General features: G+C 39.2%; 2 protein-coding genes across 3 annotated transcripts in view; both read right to left on the bottom strand.

Annotated features, from left to right (window-relative positions):
• Window positions 1-22,267, bottom strand: part of LOC132823510 (protocadherin beta-15-like) — a 173,842-nt gene that overhangs the window by 141,338 nt on the left and 10,237 nt on the right. The window contains exon 1 of one of the 2 annotated variants that reach the window (XM_060837443.1): window positions 8,284-10,968. The exons of the other annotated variant lie outside the window; for it this stretch is intronic. Coding sequence (XP_060693426.1) covers window positions 8,284-10,752 — 2,469 coding nt within the window. The 5' untranslated portion in view covers window positions 10,753-10,968. Of the gene's footprint in view, window positions 1-8,283; window positions 10,969-22,267 lie in introns of those variants that run through there. 2 annotated transcript variants of the gene reach the window in all.
• On the bottom strand, window positions 88-20,661 carry LOC132823513 (protocadherin-10-like). Its single transcript, XM_060837453.1, has 2 exons — window positions 18,193-20,661; window positions 88-111 (listed from the first exon to the last, which is right to left on the bottom strand). Exons 1-2 carry the CDS (start codon window positions 20,659-20,661, stop codon window positions 97-99), a joined length of 2,484 nt encoding a protein of 827 aa, XP_060693436.1. The 3' UTR covers window positions 88-96.

Genomic DNA, 22,267 nt, shown 5'->3' with positions numbered 1-22,267 from the left:
AGTGAAGGGGCTGTCCGGATCCCCAATCACATCTCAGCTTCTGATTGGTGAATAGCAGCATGCTTAAATTCGACCAATCAAATTATCCTTGATTTCTTAAAGCTGGGCATTCTGAAGTGAGTACAAATGCCTCGATTTATTGTTGTACAATAAAAAATATTTTAAGCATGTTACTGTATTGTTTCTCCCTCTTCCCAAAGTATTATTTCGGAACATATCACAACATAATGTACATGACAGATGAAATAAGAATAATAAAGTGTACGATCTGTCTCATTTATTTTTAAGTATTATTTACTTATTAATTCAGCTACGATTGTTCTGTTATTGAATTCAATTCCCAATTTACGTATTTCTCATTACAAAAACACAAAATTACTTTATCACTCTCCTTGGTAATGAGGCAATAGAATCCCTACAGTGTGGAAGCAGGCCATTTTGGCACAAAAGTCCACACCAACACACTGAAGAGTAACCAATCGCGACCTATTGCCCTACCCTATCACACTACATTTACCCCTGACTAATGTACCTAATCCACATATCCCTAAACACTATGGGCAATTTCTATGGCCAATTCAACTAACCTGCATGTCTTTGGATTGTGGGAGGAAGCTGGAGCACCCAGAGGAAACGGGGACAATGCGTAAATTCCACACAGTCACCCGAGGCTGGAATCAAATCCGAGTCACTGGCACTGTGAGGCAACAATGCTAACCACTATGCCACTGTGTCATGATTACATTTTCATTTCCATTTTCGGACTCCATATAACTACGCCGTTTCAGTTGAATGACTTTCCAATGTGTGCGCAATGCATATACTAATCTGTGAAAAAAAAGTCCAATCTTGAGCCACCAATGATTATGGAGAATAATATGCAGAACTATATGTTCCTTCCCTAGGTCTTCCACATTGGCCCATGTTAAATTGCGTGTTATTTTTAAGGTCATCTGTCACTATCAAAATACTAAAGGCACACATATGTGAAACATTGTTTTCTAAGCTGAATGATACGTGTATTTTCATCTACTGTTTAAAAATATACAAAGTTCTGGGACAGTATGTATTTTGAAGGCACAAAATGTATTTTTGACCAGTACAACCATTTCAGAACTGCTCAAGCAATGGATTTGAAAAATACCAGCATATTGATTTGTCAGGATTCGAAATGATTCACGTTCAAATGTGCACAGAGGCACGTTTTCAATTGGCTCAATTCATACATACATGGTGTTGAGTAATCAACTAGATTAAAGCCCATAAATGAGTTCATTAGGCAAAAATAAATTACATATGATGCAGGTTAATAAATTGTCATGGACTGAAAATGATCAATAGACAATGATAAAAGCGTTTTTTTTCTCAGTGGCAGGGAGTGAATATTAGGGTACTGCAAGGATTGGTGTTTGGGCCCCATCTATATATGGCATGTATTTATGAGCTGGATGAGGGAACCCATTGCAATGTCAGACAAATTTGAGTGGGATTATGATTCATGAGAAGGATGCGAGAAGACATCTAGATGTGAATATACAAAAAGATTTGGTGTTATTGTGTGCCAATGAAAGTAGTCATGCAGGGTGTATTTTGTCTTTGTGTATAATATGGTATGCATTTGGAAATGGGGATACCTTATGACTGCAGGGCTTGGTAAAATTGCACCTTGAGTATTGCATGCAGCTTTGTTGTGTCTCCCTAAGAAAGGATATACCTTTCACAGAGGGATTGTAGAAGAGGTTTCACTCAACCAATATTGTGGATATTATAAAGATGAGAGGAGATTTGACTGAAACATACAAAATTCTAACAGGCTGGTCAGACTGCGTAAAGTAAAGATGTTTTCCCGAGTTGGCATGTCCAGAACTAGGGGTCATAGTCTCAGGATACGAGATTAAGACTGAAATGCAGAAAGACTGACTGAATAGAGAAGAATTTCCATAGTGTGGAAACAGGCCACCCGGACCACAAGTTTACGCCAACCCTCTGAACAGCATCCCACCCAGATCCATCCTCCTACTCCAGTCCCATAACACCGCATGTACCATAGCTGTTGTACCTGACCTGTGCATGCCTGAACACGCCAGCTACTTTAGCATGGCCAGTCCACCTCATTTGCACATCTTTATACAATGGGAACAAATCGGACCACCCAGCAGATATGTGCACAGATGTGCAAACTCCATTCAGACAGTTGCCTGAAGCTGGAACTCAACCTGGGTCCCTGGCACTGTGAGGCAGCAGTGCTAGTCACTGAGCTACTCTGCCATCCTTCTTCATTGAAATGGTCGTGAGACAATGGCATTCTCTACCATAATAGACTGGGGAGGCCATTTCATTGCACATATTTCAGAAAGCATTAGATAACTTCTACATTTTAAACACACCAAGGGGATTGTGGAGAAAGAAAGAAAAGGTCTTGAGATAGAAGATTTGACATGAACATGTTGGATCGTAGAGTAGATTTGAAGGCCCAAATAGTCTAATTTTTAGTTTCCATTTTATTTTTATTTTTCTGCACCCAGTGTTTGATTTATGATCATTTTTGGTTTACTTACTTCTTGTAATTTATGATACATGGGTACACATATTTAATTTCCAAATTAGATATTTTCAGTCTGTACAGGTACATGGGTAGGAAAGATTTAGAGGGACATTGGACAAATGCAGTTCAGTTTAGGAAACTTGGTCGGGATAGAAATGTTCGACTGAAGGGCACGTTGCCATGTTGTATGACTGTATATCTTCAAACAAATTTTCTCATTGTAAAATACCACCATGAAAATAAGGATCTTCCTTTAAGCTAACTGACTGTCCATCCAATTCTGGCTCACAGAAAAAATATACTTACACAAATAAAGTGTGCTCATGTAATTCAGAAATTTTTTTTAAAAACAAGGGCTTCAAGACTGGCTCCATAAAGTCCACCTGTTGTGTTCTAACAAATGAGTAGGACGTGTTCTCTTTGTTCTTCAAACTCCATCGTGAAATGTAAGCGCCTTGTGAAGTCTGAACATGTAAATAACCTGTGCAAGCACAGGAATTCCTTCCTTGACAAGAGACTAGGAGGTTCAGGCATCTACTGCAAACTGAGTTTCCACTTCCCGGATGAAATTATGTCAATCCCACAGCTGTAATTATTTAAAGTTAGCATTTTTAGAGTGACCATCCCTAAATCGATCAAATAGTCTTGTGCATTGGCAAAACGATCAGTTTTATGCAACAATTCCAGTTTTCATATGCTACAGATGAACTACCATCAGTTCTTTGAGTCTCAAAATCCAAACTAAGTCTGATCTGTAATGTATTGAAATGTTGACTGAATAGTTTCAGTAACGTTATCAAAGAATCACAAAATCATGACATTGCAGAATGAGAAAATCCAATCTATTGTGCTTGCACTGTCTCTTTTGTCTACTCCAGTTAAATTAACTACTGTCAATTTCCTGCCTTTTCCCCACACACCTGCATATCATATTATTCAAAAATCCAATGCGTCTTGAATGCCTCAATTCGAACTGTCTCCAACACATTTCCATGGAATGGAATCTGTTCCCTAACAACGAGCTGTGTGAGAATTTGCATAAAATACAATCAGGTTTTCAACTTCACTGAGATTTTCCCGACAAAGTTAAAAATCGCACAACACCAGGTTATTGTCCAGAAGTGCTGCTGCTTCTTCAGGTACTTGTGAAGCAGAACCTTAAGACAGACAATTTATGGTAAAAGTTTACAGTGTCATGCAAGTAAAATGATATATTTAACAAGCTTCGATTGTTGTTAAGTCTTTGATCTTTTAGAATGGGTTACAAGTTTTGGTTCATTAATATACAAATCCCAGAACTTCTTTTAAGTCGCATTCTCAATATAATTTAAGGTTTTATTTTTAAAAAAGTGACATCACACCTCAGATAACACATTAAAGGTGTGAGGCCAGAGTCTGTCTGTATCCCAATCTTGAGTCAGACTTATTCTATTTCCAAAGTGGAATTTACAAAATTTTATAAGGGCTGACTGTGTGTGTTGACAGAGGGCGCAGATTTTGTAAATTCCACTTTGGAAATAGAACCAGTCTGACTCAAGATTGGAATACAAGCAGACTCTGACCTCGCATCTTTAATGCATTGTCTGAGATGAGATGTCACCTTATTTTTATAAAGCCTTAAGTTATCTTGAGCATGTGATTTAAAAGAAGTTCTGAGATTTAAATAATAATGAACTGAAACCAGTAACCCATTCTAAAAAAAAATCAAGGTTTGTTAAATATATCATTTTACTTGCACAACACTGTAAACCTTTGCTATAAATTGTGTCTAATGGTTTTGCTTCACAACTACCTGAAGAAGTAGCAGTGCTTTGAAAGCTAATGCTTCCAAATAAACCTGTTGGACCACAACCTGATATTGTGAGATTTTAACTTTGTCCTCCCCAGTACAACACAGGCTCCTACAAATCATTTTCCTGACAAACATTCCTATTTTTCTGAAAAACTTCAATAACCTCAGAAACCTCACAAATAGACCTCACTTCGCCATTTATTCGCCACTGTGTCTGATTCTGTTTGAGCAGGGAAGGGAGGAATCTAGATCACCACTCACATTTCAGCTTTTGATTGGTCAGCAGGGAGCTCTCACGTTCAACCAATCGCCGTACAGACCACTTCCTAAAGACTTGGCAGTTTTTGTTTAGTTGGATTTAAAATTTACGATTGTGAAATTAAAAATGAGATATTTTTATTTAATTGATGATTTTAGTTTCCTTTTCAAAAATATTACTTGTGAGACGCCTGATAGTGAATAACCAGATCAGGACGATCTTTCTCTTCTACTAACACATTTCTTTAGACTCACAATTACAGTATCCAATAATTTTCTGGCGCTTCACCATGTAAATATGCTTCACTGAATTTACCCAATGAGTTATCAGTAATTACTTGTTCTTATTTACTCATCCATTGTAGTAACATTCTTTGACTCAATAAGAGGATCACTTGAAGTAAAGAAATGGTAGACAAGTATGACTATGGTAGAATACTGTGGATGGTGGGAGATCAGAATTAAAACTAAACGTGCTGGAGGACTGAATAGGTCTGGCAGAATCTTCAGAAAGAGAAACAGAATTAAGTTTTAAGTTTTTTAATGGAATGTTTAATGGAGTCATACAGGATTCAAAGCATGAATTCTGTTTCTCTCTCCTCTGATACAATCTGATCTGCTGAGTTTCTAACTCACGTTTCGATTTTATTTAAGTATAACTTCAGTATCTAATGCAAGATGGATTATGGCTGGTTTTGTATTTTGCATGGGGTTGGGATAAGAGCTGGGTTTAGAGAAGAGTGGGCTTGATGTATTAGGTGGGGAAACAGGCCTCGTCAAGTTTGTATTCTAAACAGTTTGTAAATACATGGTATAGCCCCTCGATTCATATTATTACTCACCATATATGCAAGATTTACTGTTCAGTGCATTATGCAGGACATAATGAAAAACTAACAAGATGATTAATTGATATTGTGTAAGTTTCTTTCAGAGCCCTCAGCAAGTTCAAATCCTCTTTGTTTGAAACTATTTCAAATCCAATGATTATATAACTACTTTGCAACCTCTGGTGAGCACTGTAATCCACTGTACTTCTTTCAGTGCATCAAAACAGAGAGATCTCTGCTGATCTCTGCATACATGATCGAGGCATTGATTGGATAGTCAGGGTGGTTCCCCAAAGGAAGAACTGTCAATTACTAGGGAATACAGGTTTTAGGTAAAACAGGGTAAATGTAATGGAGATGTGAGAAACAGGTTTTTAAACAGAGGATGATAAGTATCTGTAATGAGCTATCAGAGGATATGGTGGTTGCAGGCACCAAACAAGATTTAAGAGACATGTTGACAGATATGTGAGTAGGGAGTGAACAGGTGGATATTGATCATATACATGGAAAAACGTTTTTGTTTCAAAAGTCATCATGTTTTGGTACCATCATGGAAAGTCAAATGGCTTGTTCCTGTGCTGCACTGTTCTTTGCTCTTTGTCATCCACATTTTCAATGCTAATAGATAAGCAACTATATACTTAAGAACGATGTCGACCACAGAGTAACTGGTTAAAAAAAAGACTTCAGAACTTACTGGAATTAAATTTAATCTCAAGTAGTGTCATAGATCCATTCAGCACTGAAACAGATCTTTCCGTGGAGACATTCCTCGCCGTCTATGATTACAAATTATACTAGTCCCACCTGCCTCTACTTGACCTGTACCCCTCCAAACATTTCTTATTCACGTACTCATCCAAATATCCTTTAAATGTTGTAACCGTACTCGCATCCATCACTTCCACTGGAAGTTCATTTCACACAGAAACCACTTTCTGTGTTAAAACGTCAGTCTTCATGTCTTTGTGATATATTTCCTCTCTCACCATAAAAATATGCCCCGTGGTCTTGAAATCTCCCATGCTAGGACAATGACATCTGCCATTTACCTTATCTATACCGCTCAAGATTTGATAACCTTTCATGAGGTCACTACTCAAACTCTGATGTTTCATAGAACAAAATCCCAGCCTATTCATCTCCTCCATTCGTGACATTATCCTGGTAAATCTCTCCTGAACCCTCTCCAGCTTAATAATATCTTTCTTGTAAAAAGATGATTGTAAATTATAGATTGTAAACAACAGCAAGGTCAGAGGCTAAGAATATTGGGAGGAGTAAAACACCTACCGACTCCCCAATGTCTGTCCACTACCTACAAGACACAGTTCAGCAATTTGATAGAATACTTCCCACTTGGTTCAATGGGTGCGACCCTAAAAACACTGAAACCTCTTGACACCATCCAGGGCAAACAGCCCACTTAATTAGCACCACATGCACAAGGATCCAGTCCTTCCACCAATAATGCTCAGTGTCAGCAGTGTGTACGACAAGAGGAGCTGCAGAAATTCATCAAAGGTTCTCAGAAAACACCTTCCAAACCCAAAACCTCTCCAATCCAAAAAGGATAAGGACGTCAGATACATGGGAACACCACCATCTTTAAGTTCGCCTCCGACCCACTCACCATCCTGACTTGTAAATATATTGCCTATTGCTGGGTCAAACTCCTGAAATTCCTCCGTCAGGGCATTGTGGGTCAAACTACAGCATAAGGACAGCTGTAGTTTAAGAAGGCTGTTCGCTAGCACCTCATCTGGGTAAATAGGGACACGCAATAAATTCTGGACAGTTAGCGACACTCATGTCCTATGAGTAAATTAAAAAACAAAATCTCTGGAGATACCACCATTAATCAGGAAATGTGGAAAGAAATTGTTGTTACGCAAGAAACTATCTATATCAGTTAAATACGCACTCATATCATTTACAAGTGATGCATTTCCTTTTCTTGTACAAACAAAGATAAACCACTTGTTGTTTAACAAACGACCAGAAATTGAAATGGTAAAAGGTAAAGTTGCCATATCCCTTCTGATCATTTGCCTTTTATAAGGGAGGGATGAGTGGTGGTGTTTTAACCTGAGGATCAACACACCTCATTTGTTAGAGAGGTCAAAAAGGAGAATCCTTCATGGTAACCTCAACCAATGCAGGAATTGAACAACTTACCATCCAGCCAACTGAGCTAACTGAAAACCAGAATTGGAAAAGTATGGTGGCTATAAGAAATAATTAGAAAACAATAATTTGGACCAGGTACCACATCACCTGACTCCATAGACACACCTGAATATGGAAGACGCAAATTAGGACAGCATTGGAATGAGCTCTATTTGCTTGGAGCTATGCTTATCCATCAACACTCAAGATAATTAACAACATCCAGGACAAAGCAGCCAGTTTCACTGGCATAACACATAATATCTTCAATATCATCAATATCTACTCTTTCCACCATCATGTACAAGATGCACTGCTGCAACTTACCAAACTTGTTCTGATATTCATTGCAAATGTACACAACTAACACCTAGAAGGTTAAGAACAGTGGATGCAAGAAAAACAATTTTACATGACGCCGACTGTCCTGGCCTGGAAATAAAACATGGGCCAAAATGTAGTGGAATCAATTTGGAGGATTTCCTTCTTACGTACAGATTGTATACACCAATGCAACCTGGAAGATGTCAGTTGAGGAAGGCACTTGGAAACTACTTTCTTCCGGACAACTGGAGCTATACAATAATGTTAGCCAAATAATGATGCTCAGGTTGCGTGAAAAAAAAACAGAAACAAAAACAAATCAAAGCTGCCAGGATCCTATTCCCATTTTTGAAGTGGCTCACCTCATTGTTCAAAGGGTTGCTAATCTTCTCAGCGTGCAGCAGCTTTGGATCCTGTTTCCCAATATAACCACTCACAACATGCTTTTTGTCAGTGGATGACCTGTAACTGTTGGGCGTTATGTAGTCTGGCCGCGTTGACTGTAACGTTGAACATGACTCATAGCGAAAACTCTGAGAAAGTGGGTCACCACCGAAAACCTCAATGTAATTTGAGGGTATCTGTATGTTTCTACTAGCCTTTTGAATTCCATTCAGAGAATGTCTGGTTTTAAGGCAACAACAAACACCCAGGGAACAGTGCTGAGCACTTAAGGAATTCCTGCTTTTATGAACCTTCACAGCAAGAATAATTAAAATGACGAGAAAAATGCTAGAAATGGTTCCTAAAGCGATGACCAAGGAAAGGCTTAGATCATGATTGAACCCAAGATTTTCAGATGAACCACTGACGATGGAGAATGTCTCAGTGTCTCCACCAATCACAGATAAGATAATGGTGACTGAGGCAGAAAAAGATGGTGATCCATTATCTTTTACCAGAATCACCAACCTTTGCTTTGAGGCATCTCGAGAAACGATATGGCGGATTGTCCAAATCTCCCCAGAGTCTGGTGAAATAGTAAAAAGGTTATGCTGGGTAGCTTGAAAAATCGAATAAGAAAGGCGAGCGTTCTGACCTGCGTCAGCGTCAGTGGCAGATACCTTGGCCACCAAATACCCTGGTTCTGCAAATCTGGAAATTGTCTCTACTGCTGTTGTCCCAAATTCGACTAATGGCTGCACAATGACTGGAGCATTGTCATTCTGATCGAGGATAATAACATCCACTGAGACGTTGTTTGCGAGTGATGGCGTCCCAGAGTCCATGACCTGAGCTTGAATCTGAAAGTTTTTCAATTCCTCGTAATCGAAAGATCTCTGCGCGCATATGACACCAGTGTCCGAGTTAATAGAGACGTAATTGAACACGGAGACGTTCTGAATGAGCGAGTCCAGGATAGAGTATTTCAGTCGCGCGTTCACGCCAATATCAGCATCAAAGGCTGTAATGGAAAATATGGAAGCGCCTATATCATTATTCTCCTTTACGTTTGTGGTAAATAAAGATTGCATGAAATGGGGCGCGTTGTCATTTACATCGGAAAGCTCTACCCGAATGGTTTTCTCGGATGTAAGAGGAGGACCTCCGAAATCTGTGCATGTTACTGTAACGTCAAATGTGGAAATAGTTTCACGATCCAGTGAATGATGAACAATTATTCCATAATAATTCTTTAAAGAGGAATCCAGTTTAAATGGAAGGTTATTTGAAATGCGACATTGTACCTGCCCGTTTCTGTCCGAATCTTTATCTGCTACAGCAAACAGAGCGACTGATGTCCCAACTGGCGCATTTTCCGAGATTATACTTGACAAAGATGTTAAAGTCATGTCAGGGGGGTTATCATTCACATCAATAATATTTACCAAAACATCACAGTGCCCCGACATTGCGTCTGAACCTCCGTCTGTTGCTTGAATATTTAACTCCAAGACACTATTTTCTTCGTAGTCCAACTTCCGTTTCACTCTGATTTCACCCGTTTTAGAATCCACCTCAAACAGTTCCCGAACGCGAGTTGAAGTGTGGCTACCAAATGAATAGTTTATCTCTCCGTTGGCACCATCGTCCAAGTCAGTGGCATTTAATATGATTACCTGCGTTCCTGCGGCTGCATTCTCCAATAGACTGACTTTGTAAACTGACTGCGGGAAGGCAGGAGCGTTGTCGTTTGCATCGTTAACGATTATCGTGACCTGGGCCGTGCCCGACCTGACAGGGACACCACCATCCTTCGCTATCAACGTTAACCTGTGGCTGGTTTCTGTTTCTCTGTCCAAGGAACTCTGCAACACCAATACTGGCGATTTTACATTGCCACTGCGCATTTGCACATCGAGAACAAAATAATCGTTCGGAAGGAGCTCGTAGTTTTGCACGGAGTTGGTTCCAACGTCCAGATCGTGTGCGGGCTCGAGTGGAAAGCGCGTTCCCGGAATAGAACGCTCTGGGATTTCTAGGCGGAATTGTGCATTTGGGAAACTAGGAGCATTGTCATTTATATCGAGAATCTCCACTGTAACCTGGTACAGTTTTAAAGGATTTTCCAGGAAAACGTCCAGATTTAGGGTACAACTGAGGCTCTGTCCGCAAATCTCTTCTCTGTCAATTGTTTTCGTCACAATTAAAATGCCAGTGTCCAAATTTATATCCACATATTGTTTCTTGGGCCCGGTTACTATCCGCAAATTGCGAGCCGAGAACTGCTTTACATCCAAGCTGAGATCCTCCGCGACATTCCCAACAAAGGCGCCGAGTTGTAGTTCTTCAGGAATCAAATAACGAATCTGTCCACACGCTAGATTCCAAGAAGCGAACATGCAGTACAAGAATTGGCATTTTAGAAGCCAATATATTTTATATCTCATTTCCAGAGTCAAACATTCCCCTTATTTCTGTATCTAACCACAGCATCAATTATTCTCTTTATAGCAATGTCAATGATTTCAGATCGAAAGCAACTGCGATGCAGTAAATACCTGGACCTTTTCCGAATCGGTAGGATTATATCATTTCAGTCATTTACTTGGTCTATGTGACCCGTCGATTCGGGAATAATTTCTGCCGAGCTGCTTGCTATCCAATTTTACTTTGTGTCTGATCGGACGTGATGGCGTCTGGGTAGTGAAGAGGCTGTCCGGATCCCCAATCACATCTCAGCTTCTGATTCGTGTTTCAATTCGACCAATCAAGTTACCTCTGATTTCTTAAAGCTGAGAGTTTTGAAGTGAATGCGAATGCCTAGATTTATTGTTGTACAATAAAAAATATTTTAAGACATATTTCGCTGTATTGTTTCTCCACGTTCACAAAGTGATAGCTAGGTCCAAATGACAACAAGTCACATATCACAGGGGTGATAAGAATAAAAGAACATGTGCCATCTGCCCCAGTTGTGTGTCATTATTGCTTAACTTATGATTCAGCTACTGTTTTTGTGCTTTTGCATTGTGTTATCAAATTCGGCATTTCTCACGACAGGAACAAAAACTATTTCATAGTTGTCCCCTGTAATGAGACATCAGTATTATTATGGTTTGATTCCTTCTTGAGACTCCATATAACTATAGTTTTACTTGTAATATTTTCCATTCTTATTGTAATAGATACATTAATCCGCTAAAAAAATCTTCTAACCTCAAGCATGCGCAATCATGACAAATTATGTGCAGAAGCATTTTACTCTTTACCCAGGTCTTACACTCCGGTCCAACTTAAGTAGTTTGTTACTTACAAGGTAATCTGCAGGTTCCAGAATATTAAATTCATATGTACGTGAACCCCTGTTCTCTAATCTGAATCAGACAGTTCTATCAGCTACTCAAAAACACATAATTACAGGTGTCTCCAAAAAGTAAGAGACAGTGTTCAATTTTTACGTACAATGTGCATTTTTGAGCAGTACAAAACTCAACATTCCAGAATTGTTCATGCAATGAAGTTAAAGAAAGCCAGGATATTAATTTTTCAGGATTCAAAACAACTCACTTCCAAATGAGCCCAAGTGGACGTTTTCATTTTGATAAACTAATACCCACGTGGTTTTGGCTAATCAACCTGATAAAATCACACAAATGAGTTTTATCGGCAAAATGAAATTTCATTCAATCAATTGTCATGGATTTAAAATTGGTTGACAAAGAGGAAACAGATTCAATAATGGAGTGTATTTTTCTCAGTGGCAGGTAGTGAATACTGGGGTGCAGTAAGCATAGTTATTCGGGTGCCAGTTGTTTCTCGTATAAATAAATGATCTGGATGGGGAAACAATTGCAATATGACATTTCCAAGTTTGTTGATGACATAAAACTGGGTGGGATTCTGAATCATGAGAAGGATGCAAGAAGACATCCAAGATGTGGATATTCAAAAGAATTTGGTGTCCTTGAACATCTGACATTGCAAGTAGTCAGGCAGAAGATATTTTTTCCTTCTTTGCAAGAAAATGAATATTGAGAAGTAAGGAAGTCTTACAATTACAGGGCTTGGTGAGATTATGCCCTCAAAATGGTTCACAGGTTTGGTTTCTCTCCAAAGAAAGGATAAAGTTTTTATACAGGGCGTGTGCAAGCGGTTTCACTTGGCCAATGTTTTGGATGGCAGGATTACCTATGAGAAGGGATTGGTTAGACTGGCTCTGTAATCATGTCTGCATATAACCATGAATGGAGACTTGAATAAAATGTACACAATTCTTATACGTTGGACAGACTGGAAGATGCTTTCCCTGGTTGGGGTGACTGGAACCAAAGTCACAGTCTTGGGATATGGAGTAGGCCATTTAGAATTTAGATTAGGAAACATTTCGTCACTCAAATGGACGTGAGCATATGCAATTCTCTACCATAAAAGATTGGGGAGGCCAACTCACTGGATATTAAAGAAAGAGATAGGTAAGTATTTAGATTTTAAAGGCATCAAGGAGATTGGGGGGAAAGAAAGAATATATCATGAGATAAGGGGCTAACCATGATCATACTGGATAGTGGAATATGTTGGAATGTCCAGTTGGCCTAGTTCTGGCCATAGTTGCTATATTTCTACGTTTCTACTTCACTGTTTTTGATTTATGATCATTACTCACCTTTTGTAATTGATGATGCACACATTTACGTACTTAGTTTCCAAATTAGACACTTTTCATTCTTTTTAGGTACATGGATAGGAAAGATTTAGATCGATATTGGTCTAATGCAGTTCAGTTTAGGAAACTTGGTCAGGATAAGCAAACAGAACAGAAGGGTCCATTTCTATGTAGATTGACTCCATATCTTCAATAAACTTTTCTATTCGTAGTGTCATCCTGAAAGTAAGGATTTTTCTTTCATCTCACGGACTGGCCATGTAATTGTGGCTCATTTAAAAATATGTTTACACGACTGCAGTATACTCATATAGTTCAGAACCATTTTAAAAGCTAGGGATTCAGGTCAGAATCCATAATTTACAGCGTTGTATTCGAAGAAATGAGGAGTAAGTGTTGTATTTTCCCTTCAAATTCTGTCATGAAATGTAAGTATCTTGTGAGGTCTGAGCAACTTCAGGTGTGTACTGTAAACTAAGTTTCTATTTCACCAAGGAAATTATGTCAGTCCCTCAGCTGTAAGTATTTAATACCAACAATTCTTCGATTAACTGTTCCAACAATCGATCAAATTGCTTTGTGCATTGGCAGAATCATCACAGTCTTCTGTGGCAAATTCAATTCACATCGGTGAACTGCAGTCAATTCTTTGAGTCTCAAATTCCAAACAAATTCTCACCTGTGGTATATTAAAATGTGTATTGAATAGCTTCCATAACGATATTAAACAATCACAGATTTTTTGCAATGCGGGAGAAAATTCAAAATATTGTTTCTACACTGTCTCATTATCTTGTCCTGTTCCGTTATCTAGTGTCAATCTCCTGCCTTTTCTTCTATACCTATACATCACATCGTTTCAAACAAATCTAATGCCGAATCCAATGCCTCAACTGGAACTGCCTCCACCATATTTTCACGGACTGTGTTTCATACCCTAACAACTCACTGTGTGAGAATGTGCATAAAATACGTTCAGGTTTGCACTTCGCTGGGATTTTTCTGACAAAACATTCCTACGTATCTGAAAACCGTAATTAACAGTATAAATCTCTCAAATGTTCAGCAGTTCACGATTTCATTCTCCACTGTATCTGACTGCGTGTAAGCAGAGAAGGGGGCAGTCAAGATCGCCACTCAGATCTTATCTTCTGATTGGTCAGTGGGGAGCTCTCATGTTCAACCAATCCCCGTACATACAACTTATTGAAGCTGGAATGAATTGGCTGAATGCTTTTAGTTGAGATGAACATTTATGTTTGTGCAACTGAAAATAATACCTATTTTAGTTCGTTTGTAATTTTAGCTCCCTTTGCTAAATATTACGTGTGAGATGTTTTATAGTGAATAATCAGATTAGGATCATATTCTTCTTCAACTAAGCACATTTCTTTAGGCCCTAATTATTACACTAACCATTAATTTTCTGTTGTGTCACTATTTAAAAATGGTTTTCTGAATTTAACCATTAATATTTATTACTTACTCATTCATGATAGCAACATTTTTGACTCAACAACAGGATCACTTGTAGTAAAGGAATGGTTGAGAAGTATGGTTACTGTAAAATAAAAGGTAAAATCTTGTAAAATCTTTGAATTAAAAGCAAAACATGCGGGAGAAGTTCAGCAGTCCTGGCAGGTATTTAACAGAGAGAAATACAGTTACTTTAAAAAAAAACGTGTTTGTGCAATGTTCGATGCACAGTCACATTGGACTCAAAACATGAACTCTGTTTCCCTCTGCTCAGATGCAACCAGGTCTGTTGAGTTTCTCTCACACATTTTGATTTTATTTCAGTATGCTTTCAGTGTCTGATGCAAGATGGATTAAGGCTGGCCTTGTATTCTCTATGGGTTTGTTGAACAGATGGGTGTAGAAGGAGAGTAGGCTTTGTGTAGTGGGTGAGAAAACAGGCCTGGTTGAACTTGTATTCTTAACATTGGGGCAATATACGATGTATTACCATAATTCATATTATTGCTCAGCACGAATGGAATATTAGGGATTTGCTGGTTATTGCATTATATAGCACAGGGCCATATGAGAATAAGTGACTTATGTTAATTCATGTATCATTAATTACTTCAATGTGTGCTTGTCAATGCATTTATACAGACATAAGGTGATTTATTTGTATGTTTAGGAGATGTCCAGAACTACCAGGATGATTCAGTGATTTTGCTCACTATTTTACTAGAAACACAGGCTGGGAGAGGAATTTGTGTCAGATCCCTCAGCAACTTTATATATTCTACATAAAAACTGAAAGAACTGCAGATGCCGTAAGTCAGAAACAAAACAGATGTTGCTGGAAAAGTTCAGCAAGTCTGGCAGCATCAGTGAAGAGAGAGCAGAGTCAACAATTCAGGTTCAGTAATCTTTTGGGCCTCAGCTTTCCCAGCAACTTCCGGTTTTTTTTTAGATTTTTTTTTGAATGTATTTCGAATCCAGCCATTGCACAACTACTTTGGAAACTCTGGTTGGGATTTCAATTATGCTCTATACTTGTCTGCGTACATCCAAGCTATTAGAGTTTCGTCACACAGTTAAAATCCACATGATTACGGAGTATAGATAGTGGAAGGGCACGGATAGAATGGATAGTTAGAGTTCTTTTTCCCAGGGCAGAAATGCTAATTACTAAAGAACATCAGCTACATTAAAAGCAAGTAAGTCAAAGGAGATGGGAGAAGCAGGTTTTTTTTTTACATAAATGGTGGTAAGTGCCAGGAATGTGGTATCAGAAAACATGGTGGAGATGGATATAACAGGAATGTTGAAGAGGCTTATTTACAGATACATGAGTAGGCAGGGAGCAGGAGGATACAGACCACGTAGAGGCAAAAAGATTTTAGGTTAGCAAGGCATCATGGGTCGGTACAGTCTTGATGGGTCAAGTGGATTGTTGCTGTTTTTTGTTCTTTGTCTTGCTCACACATTCTATGCTTATAGATAATCAAATACGAATTTTAAGACAATCCTAATATGAACTAGATTACAGAACAATTGCTAAACATGTCTTTACAATGTACTGGAATTGCATTTCATCGAATAGAGTCACAAAGTTGTACAGAACTGAAACACATCCTTCTATCCAATCATTGCATGTTGACTATAATCTCAAACTAAATTAGCCCTAAATATCTGCATTTCGCCCATATCCTTACAAACATTTCTTATTCATCTACCTACTTAAATATATTTTAAATGTTCTAACTGTTACTGCATCCACCAGTTCTTCTGGATGTTCAGTCCACACACGAAATACTCTCTGTGTAAAAATATACTTCACATGTCTCTTTAAAATCTAGATTATCTCTCCTTAAAAATATGCCCAAAGTCTTGAACTTTCTCAGTCTGGGGAAAGGACACCTACCATTCACCTTACCTAGACCCCTCATGCTTATCTAGATCTCGAACAGGACACCCTTAACGTCCGACACTTCAGACAAAAAATGTACCAGCTTGTCCAACCTCTCATTATAATTTAAACGCACCATTCCAGGCAACACACTGGTAAATCTCTTTTAAAACTTCTCCAGCTTAATAATACCCTTCTTATAACAGTGCGATTGTACGTTGTAGACAGTAAACAAGAGCAGGTCAGAAGCTAGGAAGTAATTCACTTCATGACTCTCCAAAACCTGTCCACCATCTACAAGGTGCAAGTCAGCAGTGCGATGGAATGTTTCAGCCTTGCGTTAATGGGTGCAATGCCAACAACACCGGCAATCTTCACACAATTCAGGAGCAGCTTACTTGATTGTCACCACTCCTTCCACCACTCAGCAGCAGCAACGTGTCCTCTCGACAGCATGCACAGGATAAATTCACTAAAGATCATTAGAAAGCACATGCCAAGCCATGGCACTTCCATTCAGTAGGATAAGGGCAGCAGATAAATGGGAACACCACACATATGACTTCCTCTCTATGCCACTCACCATCCTGACTTGGAAATATATTGCCAGTCTCTGGGTCAGAATCCTGGAATTTCTCTCTAACGGTATTGTGGGTCAACCCACAGCATATGGACTGCCTCAAGAAGGCAATTCACCACCACCTTCTTGTGCCAACTAGGGATAGACAATAAATGCTGACCAGCGTGGGATGCCCATGTCCCATGATTGAATTAGAAAAATAAACTTATCTGTGGAGATACAACCAAACTGCAGTAAATCAGGAATTTTGGGAAGCAATTGTTATTATGCAGAAAACTACATATATATTAAATAAATGCTCATATTCTCACATTTACAAGGATGCACTTCCTAACGTTTTCATACATCCAAACATTAACTTGTCGATGTTTACCAAATGATCAGAAAATGAAATGGTAAAATATAAAGTTGTTATACTCTTACTGATCCTGAGGGCTGCTCTCTCATTAGGGAGGGCTGATGGTGGTGGTAAAACCTAAGAATTGCCACATCAAGTGAGGGAGAGGTCAGGAAGGAGAATCCTTCATAACAACCTCAAGAAATGCAGGAACAGAACACCTGTTGATGTTACTTTGCATTACACACCTACCATCCTGTTAACTGAGTTAATTGACAAACAAACCTCAGCAAGTATAGTGACTAGACGAGAAAGTCAGAACTCAGTAACTCTGGCCAAGGATCTCACTCCTGGCTCCCCACGACTGTCCAGAGGTGTTAAAGCACCAATTAGATATGTGATGGAATGAGACCCATTTGCCTGGGGGTATGTATTTCCAATAACACTGAGGATATTTGACACCAACAGGAACCAAGCAACCCATTTTACTGGCACTTTCCATATTATCTTCAATATGGACTTTTCCACGATCAATGAGTTTGTAAGCAGTGTGAATCATCTCTAAGGTGCAATGCAGCAACTAACCAAGACTTCTGTTATATTCTTTGCAAATGCAAGAGAAGTAGTAACGAGGAGGGCAAGAATAGTAAATGCAAGAAAAGCAATTTGACATGGCATAGACTGTCCTGACCTGTACGTATAATATGGTTCCAGTACTGTCGTGGAGTGAAATTGTGGGGTTCCCTTCCTTCCTAAACACAGGATGGATGGACAAATGCCAAATGGAAGATGTCAGTTGAGGAAGACACCAAGAAATAACATTCTTTAGGACAACTGGGGCGGTACTAAATTGCTGGAGAAGCAGTGATGCTGAAATTGCTTAAAAGAATTTTAAAGAAAGAAAATCTGTGGTGATTGTATTCTAATTCTTGAAGTAGCTCACCTCATTGTTCATAGGGTTGCTAACCTTATCAGTATGCAGCAACTCTGGATCCTCTTTCCCAAGATAATCTTTCCGGGCAGACGTTTTGTCCATGGATGACCTGTATCTGTTGGAGGTTATGAAGCCTCCCCTTGTTGACTGCAACGTTGAACATGACTCATAGCGAAAACTCTGAGAAAGTGGGTCACCACCAAATACCTCAACGTAATTTGGGGGTATCTGAAGGCTTCTACTAGCATTTTGAATTCCATTCAGAGAATGTCTGGTTTCAAGGCAACAACAAACTCCCAGAGAACAGTGTTGACCACCCAGTGAATTCCTGCTTTTATGAACCTTCACAGCGAGAATAATCAAAATGACGAGAAAAATGCTAGAAATGGTTCCTAATGCCATGACTAAGGAAAGGCTCATATCAGGACTGAACCCGGCGTCTGTAGATGAACCAATGACATTGGACATTGTTTCAGCGTCACCACCAATCACAGATAAGATAATAGTGACGGAGGCAGAAAGAGATGGTGTTCCATTATCCTTTACCAGAATCACCAGCCTTTGCTTTAAGGCATCTCGAGAAATGATACGACGGATTGTCCAAATCTCCCCAGAGCTTGTTGAAATAGTAAAAAGATTATGCTGTGTGGCTTGTAAAATCGAATAGGAAAGGCGACCGTTCTGACCCGCGTCAGCGTCAATGGCGGAAACCTTGGCCACCAAATGCCCTGGCTCTGCAAACCTGAAAATTGTCTCCATTGCTGTTGATCCAAATTCAGCTAATGGCTGCACAATAACTGGAGCATTGTCATTCTGATCGAGGATAGTAACATCCACTGAAATATTATTTGCCAGTGATGGCGTCCCAAAGTCCATAACCTGAGCTTGAATCTGAAAGTGTTTCAATTCTTCGTAGTCGAAAGACCTCTGCGCGAGTATGACACCAGTGTCCGAGTTAATAGTGATGTAATTGAATATAGAGGAATTTTGAATCTGAGTCTCCAGGAGAGAATATTTCAGTCGAGCGTTCACGCCAATATCGGCATCAAAAGCTGTAATGCAAAATATAGAAGCGCCTATATCATTATTCTCCATTACATTTGTTGTAAACAAAGATTGCTTGAAATGGGGCGCATTGTCATTTATATCGGAAATCTCTACCCGAATGGTTTTCTCAGATGTAAGCGGAGGATGTCCGGCATCCGTGCATGTTATCGTAACGTCATACTTGGAGGTATTTTCACGATCCAATTGGTGATGCACAATTATTCCATAATAATTCTTTAAAGAGGAATCCAGTTTAAAAGGAAGTTTATTTGAAATGTGACATTCTACCTGGCCATTACTGCCAGAATCTTCATCTATTGCAGTGATCAGAGAGACTACAGTCCCGACTGGAGCATCTTCCGAAATTGTACTCGACAAAGACATCAACTTCACGACAGGTGGGTTATCATTCACATCAATAATATTTACCAAAACATCACAGTGCCCTGACATCGCGTCCAAACCTCCATCTGTTGCTTGAATATTTAACTCCAAGACACTATTTTCTTCGTAGTCCAACTTCCGTTTCACTCTGATTTCACCCGTTTTAGAATCCACCTCAAACAGTTCCCGAACGCGAGTTGAAGTGTGGCTACCAAATGAATAGTTTATCTCTCCGTTGGCACCATCGTCCAAGTCAGTGGCATTTAATATGATTACCTGCGTTCCTGCGGCTGCACTCTCCAACAGACTGACTCTGTAAACTGACTGCGGGAAGGCAGGAGCGTTGTCGTTTGCATCGTTTATGATTATCGTGATCTGAGCCGTGCCCGACCTGACAGGGACACCACCATCCTTCGCTACCAGCGTCAACATGTGTCTACTTTCTGTTTCTCTATCCAAGGATGTCTGCAACACCAATACTGGCGATTTTACATTGCCACTGCGCATTTGCACATCGAGATTAAAATAAGCGTTCGGAAGGAGCTCGTAGTTTTGCACGGAGTTGGTTCCAACGTCCAGATCGCGCGCGGGCTCGAGTGGAAAGCGTGTTCCTGGAATAGAAAGCTCTGAGATTTCTAGGCGGAATTGTGTATTTGGGAAGCTAGGAGCATTGTCATTTACATCGAGAATCTCCACTGTAACCTGATTCAGCTTTAAAGGGTTTTCAAGGAAAACGTCCAAGCTTAGCGCACAACTGAGGCTCTGTCCGCAAATCTCTTCTCTGTCAATTGTTTTCGTCACAATTAAAATGCCAGTGTCCAAATTTATATCCACATATTGTTTCTTGGGCCCGGTTACTATCCGCAAATTGCGAGCCGAGAGCTGCTTTACATCCAAGATGAGATCCTCCGCGATATTCCCAACAAAGGCGCCGAGTTGTAGTTCTTCAGGAATCAAATAACGAATCTGTCCAAACACTAGATTCCAAGAAGAAAATATGCAGTACAAGAATTGGCATTTTAGAAGCCAATATATTTTATATCTCATTTCCAAAGTCAAACATTCCCCTTATTTCAGTATGTAGCCACAGCATTAATTATTCTCTTTATCATTATATCATTTTCTTGTATCGAACGCAACTGCGACGTAGTATATACCTGAATGCTTCAAGAATCGCTAGGATTTTATGATTTAAGTCGTCTAGTTTCTCGAAAATGTCCGGTTGATCCGTGAACAATTCCGACCGAGCTGCTTACTATCCAATTTTACGGTGTGTCTGATCGGACGTGATGTTGTCTGGGTAGTGAAGGGGCTGTCCGGATCCCCAACCACATTTCAGCTTCTGGTTGGTGAATTGTAGCATGTTTAAATTCGACCAATCAAATTACCGTAGATTTCTTAAAGCTAGGCGGGCAGAAGTAAGTTCCACAGCCAGATTTTTTGTTGCACAATAATAAAAATAAGATGTTTGTCAATGCATTGTTTCTCTCCGTTTCCAAGTTTATAAATAGGACCAAATGATAACACATTACAAATGGCAGGAGAAAAAAAAGAATAAAATTACTTGAGCATTCTGCCTCATTTGTGTGTAAGCATTATTTAATTTCTAATTCAGTTACGGTTCTTCTGTCATTGTATGCTATTTCCATTTTAGGCATTTTTCACGGCAGGCACGCAAATCTATTTCATTGTTCTCTTCTGTAATGAGAGAATAAGTATCCCTGTATTTTGATTTCCATTTTCAGACTCCAGACTCAGTTCTCTGTGCAATACATATATTAACCTGTGGATAAAAAAAATCAAATTTCGAGCCATGCATTATGCTGACCCAATTATTCCTCCCCTGGTCCGCATTAAGTGGTGTGTTATTATCAATATCATCTGTAGCTTTCAGAATTTTGAAGGCACACATACGTGAACCCCTATTTTCTAAGTTGAATCATATGTGCAATTCCATCAGGTATTTGAACACATACAGTTACACTGGTCTCAAAAGATCAGGAACAACGTTTAATTTCTAATTTTTAACCAGTACAAAGTCTAATATTCCAGAATTGCTCATGCAATGAGTTTGAATTAAGCCAGCACATTAATTTGTCAGGATTCGAAATGTTTCATTTCCAACTCCACCGGAGTGCAGTTTTTTGTTTGCTAACTAATTTCGTTTCGGGTATTCACCCTGACAATTTCCCACAAAAGTGTTCAGTGAGCAAAATGAAATTGCATGTATACAGGTTAACAAATTGTCATGGATGGAGAATTGGTTGATAGGTTCTGAATAAAGGGGTGTTTATTTCTCAGTGGCAGATAGTGAATACTGGGGTACTGCAAGGATCGTTGTTTGGGTTCCTGATATTTGTGGTATATATAAATTACCTGGAAGAGGCAACCAATTTTTATGTGACATTTCCAAGTTTGTTGACGACACAATACTGGGTGGGATTGGAAGAAGGCATCCAGATGTCGATATACAAGAGAATATGGTTTCGTTGTACATTTGCCAGTGAAAGTAGTCAGGCAGGGGATATAGTGTCCATCCTTTTAAGAAGATAGATATTCACAATTTGGGATGTTTTGCTGCTATAAGGTTTGGTGAAATTATGAGTATTGTGTGCAGGCTTGCACTCTTTTTCTAAGAAAAAAATGTACTTTT

This window comes from Hemiscyllium ocellatum, chromosome 16 (genome assembly GCF_020745735.1).
Source record: "Hemiscyllium ocellatum isolate sHemOce1 chromosome 16, sHemOce1.pat.X.cur, whole genome shotgun sequence".
Taxonomy (NCBI): Eukaryota; Metazoa; Chordata; class Chondrichthyes; order Orectolobiformes; family Hemiscylliidae; genus Hemiscyllium; species Hemiscyllium ocellatum.
This window is presented reverse-complemented; position numbering and strand designations above follow the sequence as displayed.

Bases quoted from the DNA above. Each gene is read 5' to 3' on its own strand.
- LOC132823513 (XM_060837453.1), bottom strand. From the start codon at position 20,661: ATGAGATATAAAATATATTGGCTTCTAAAATGCCAATTCTTGTACTGC.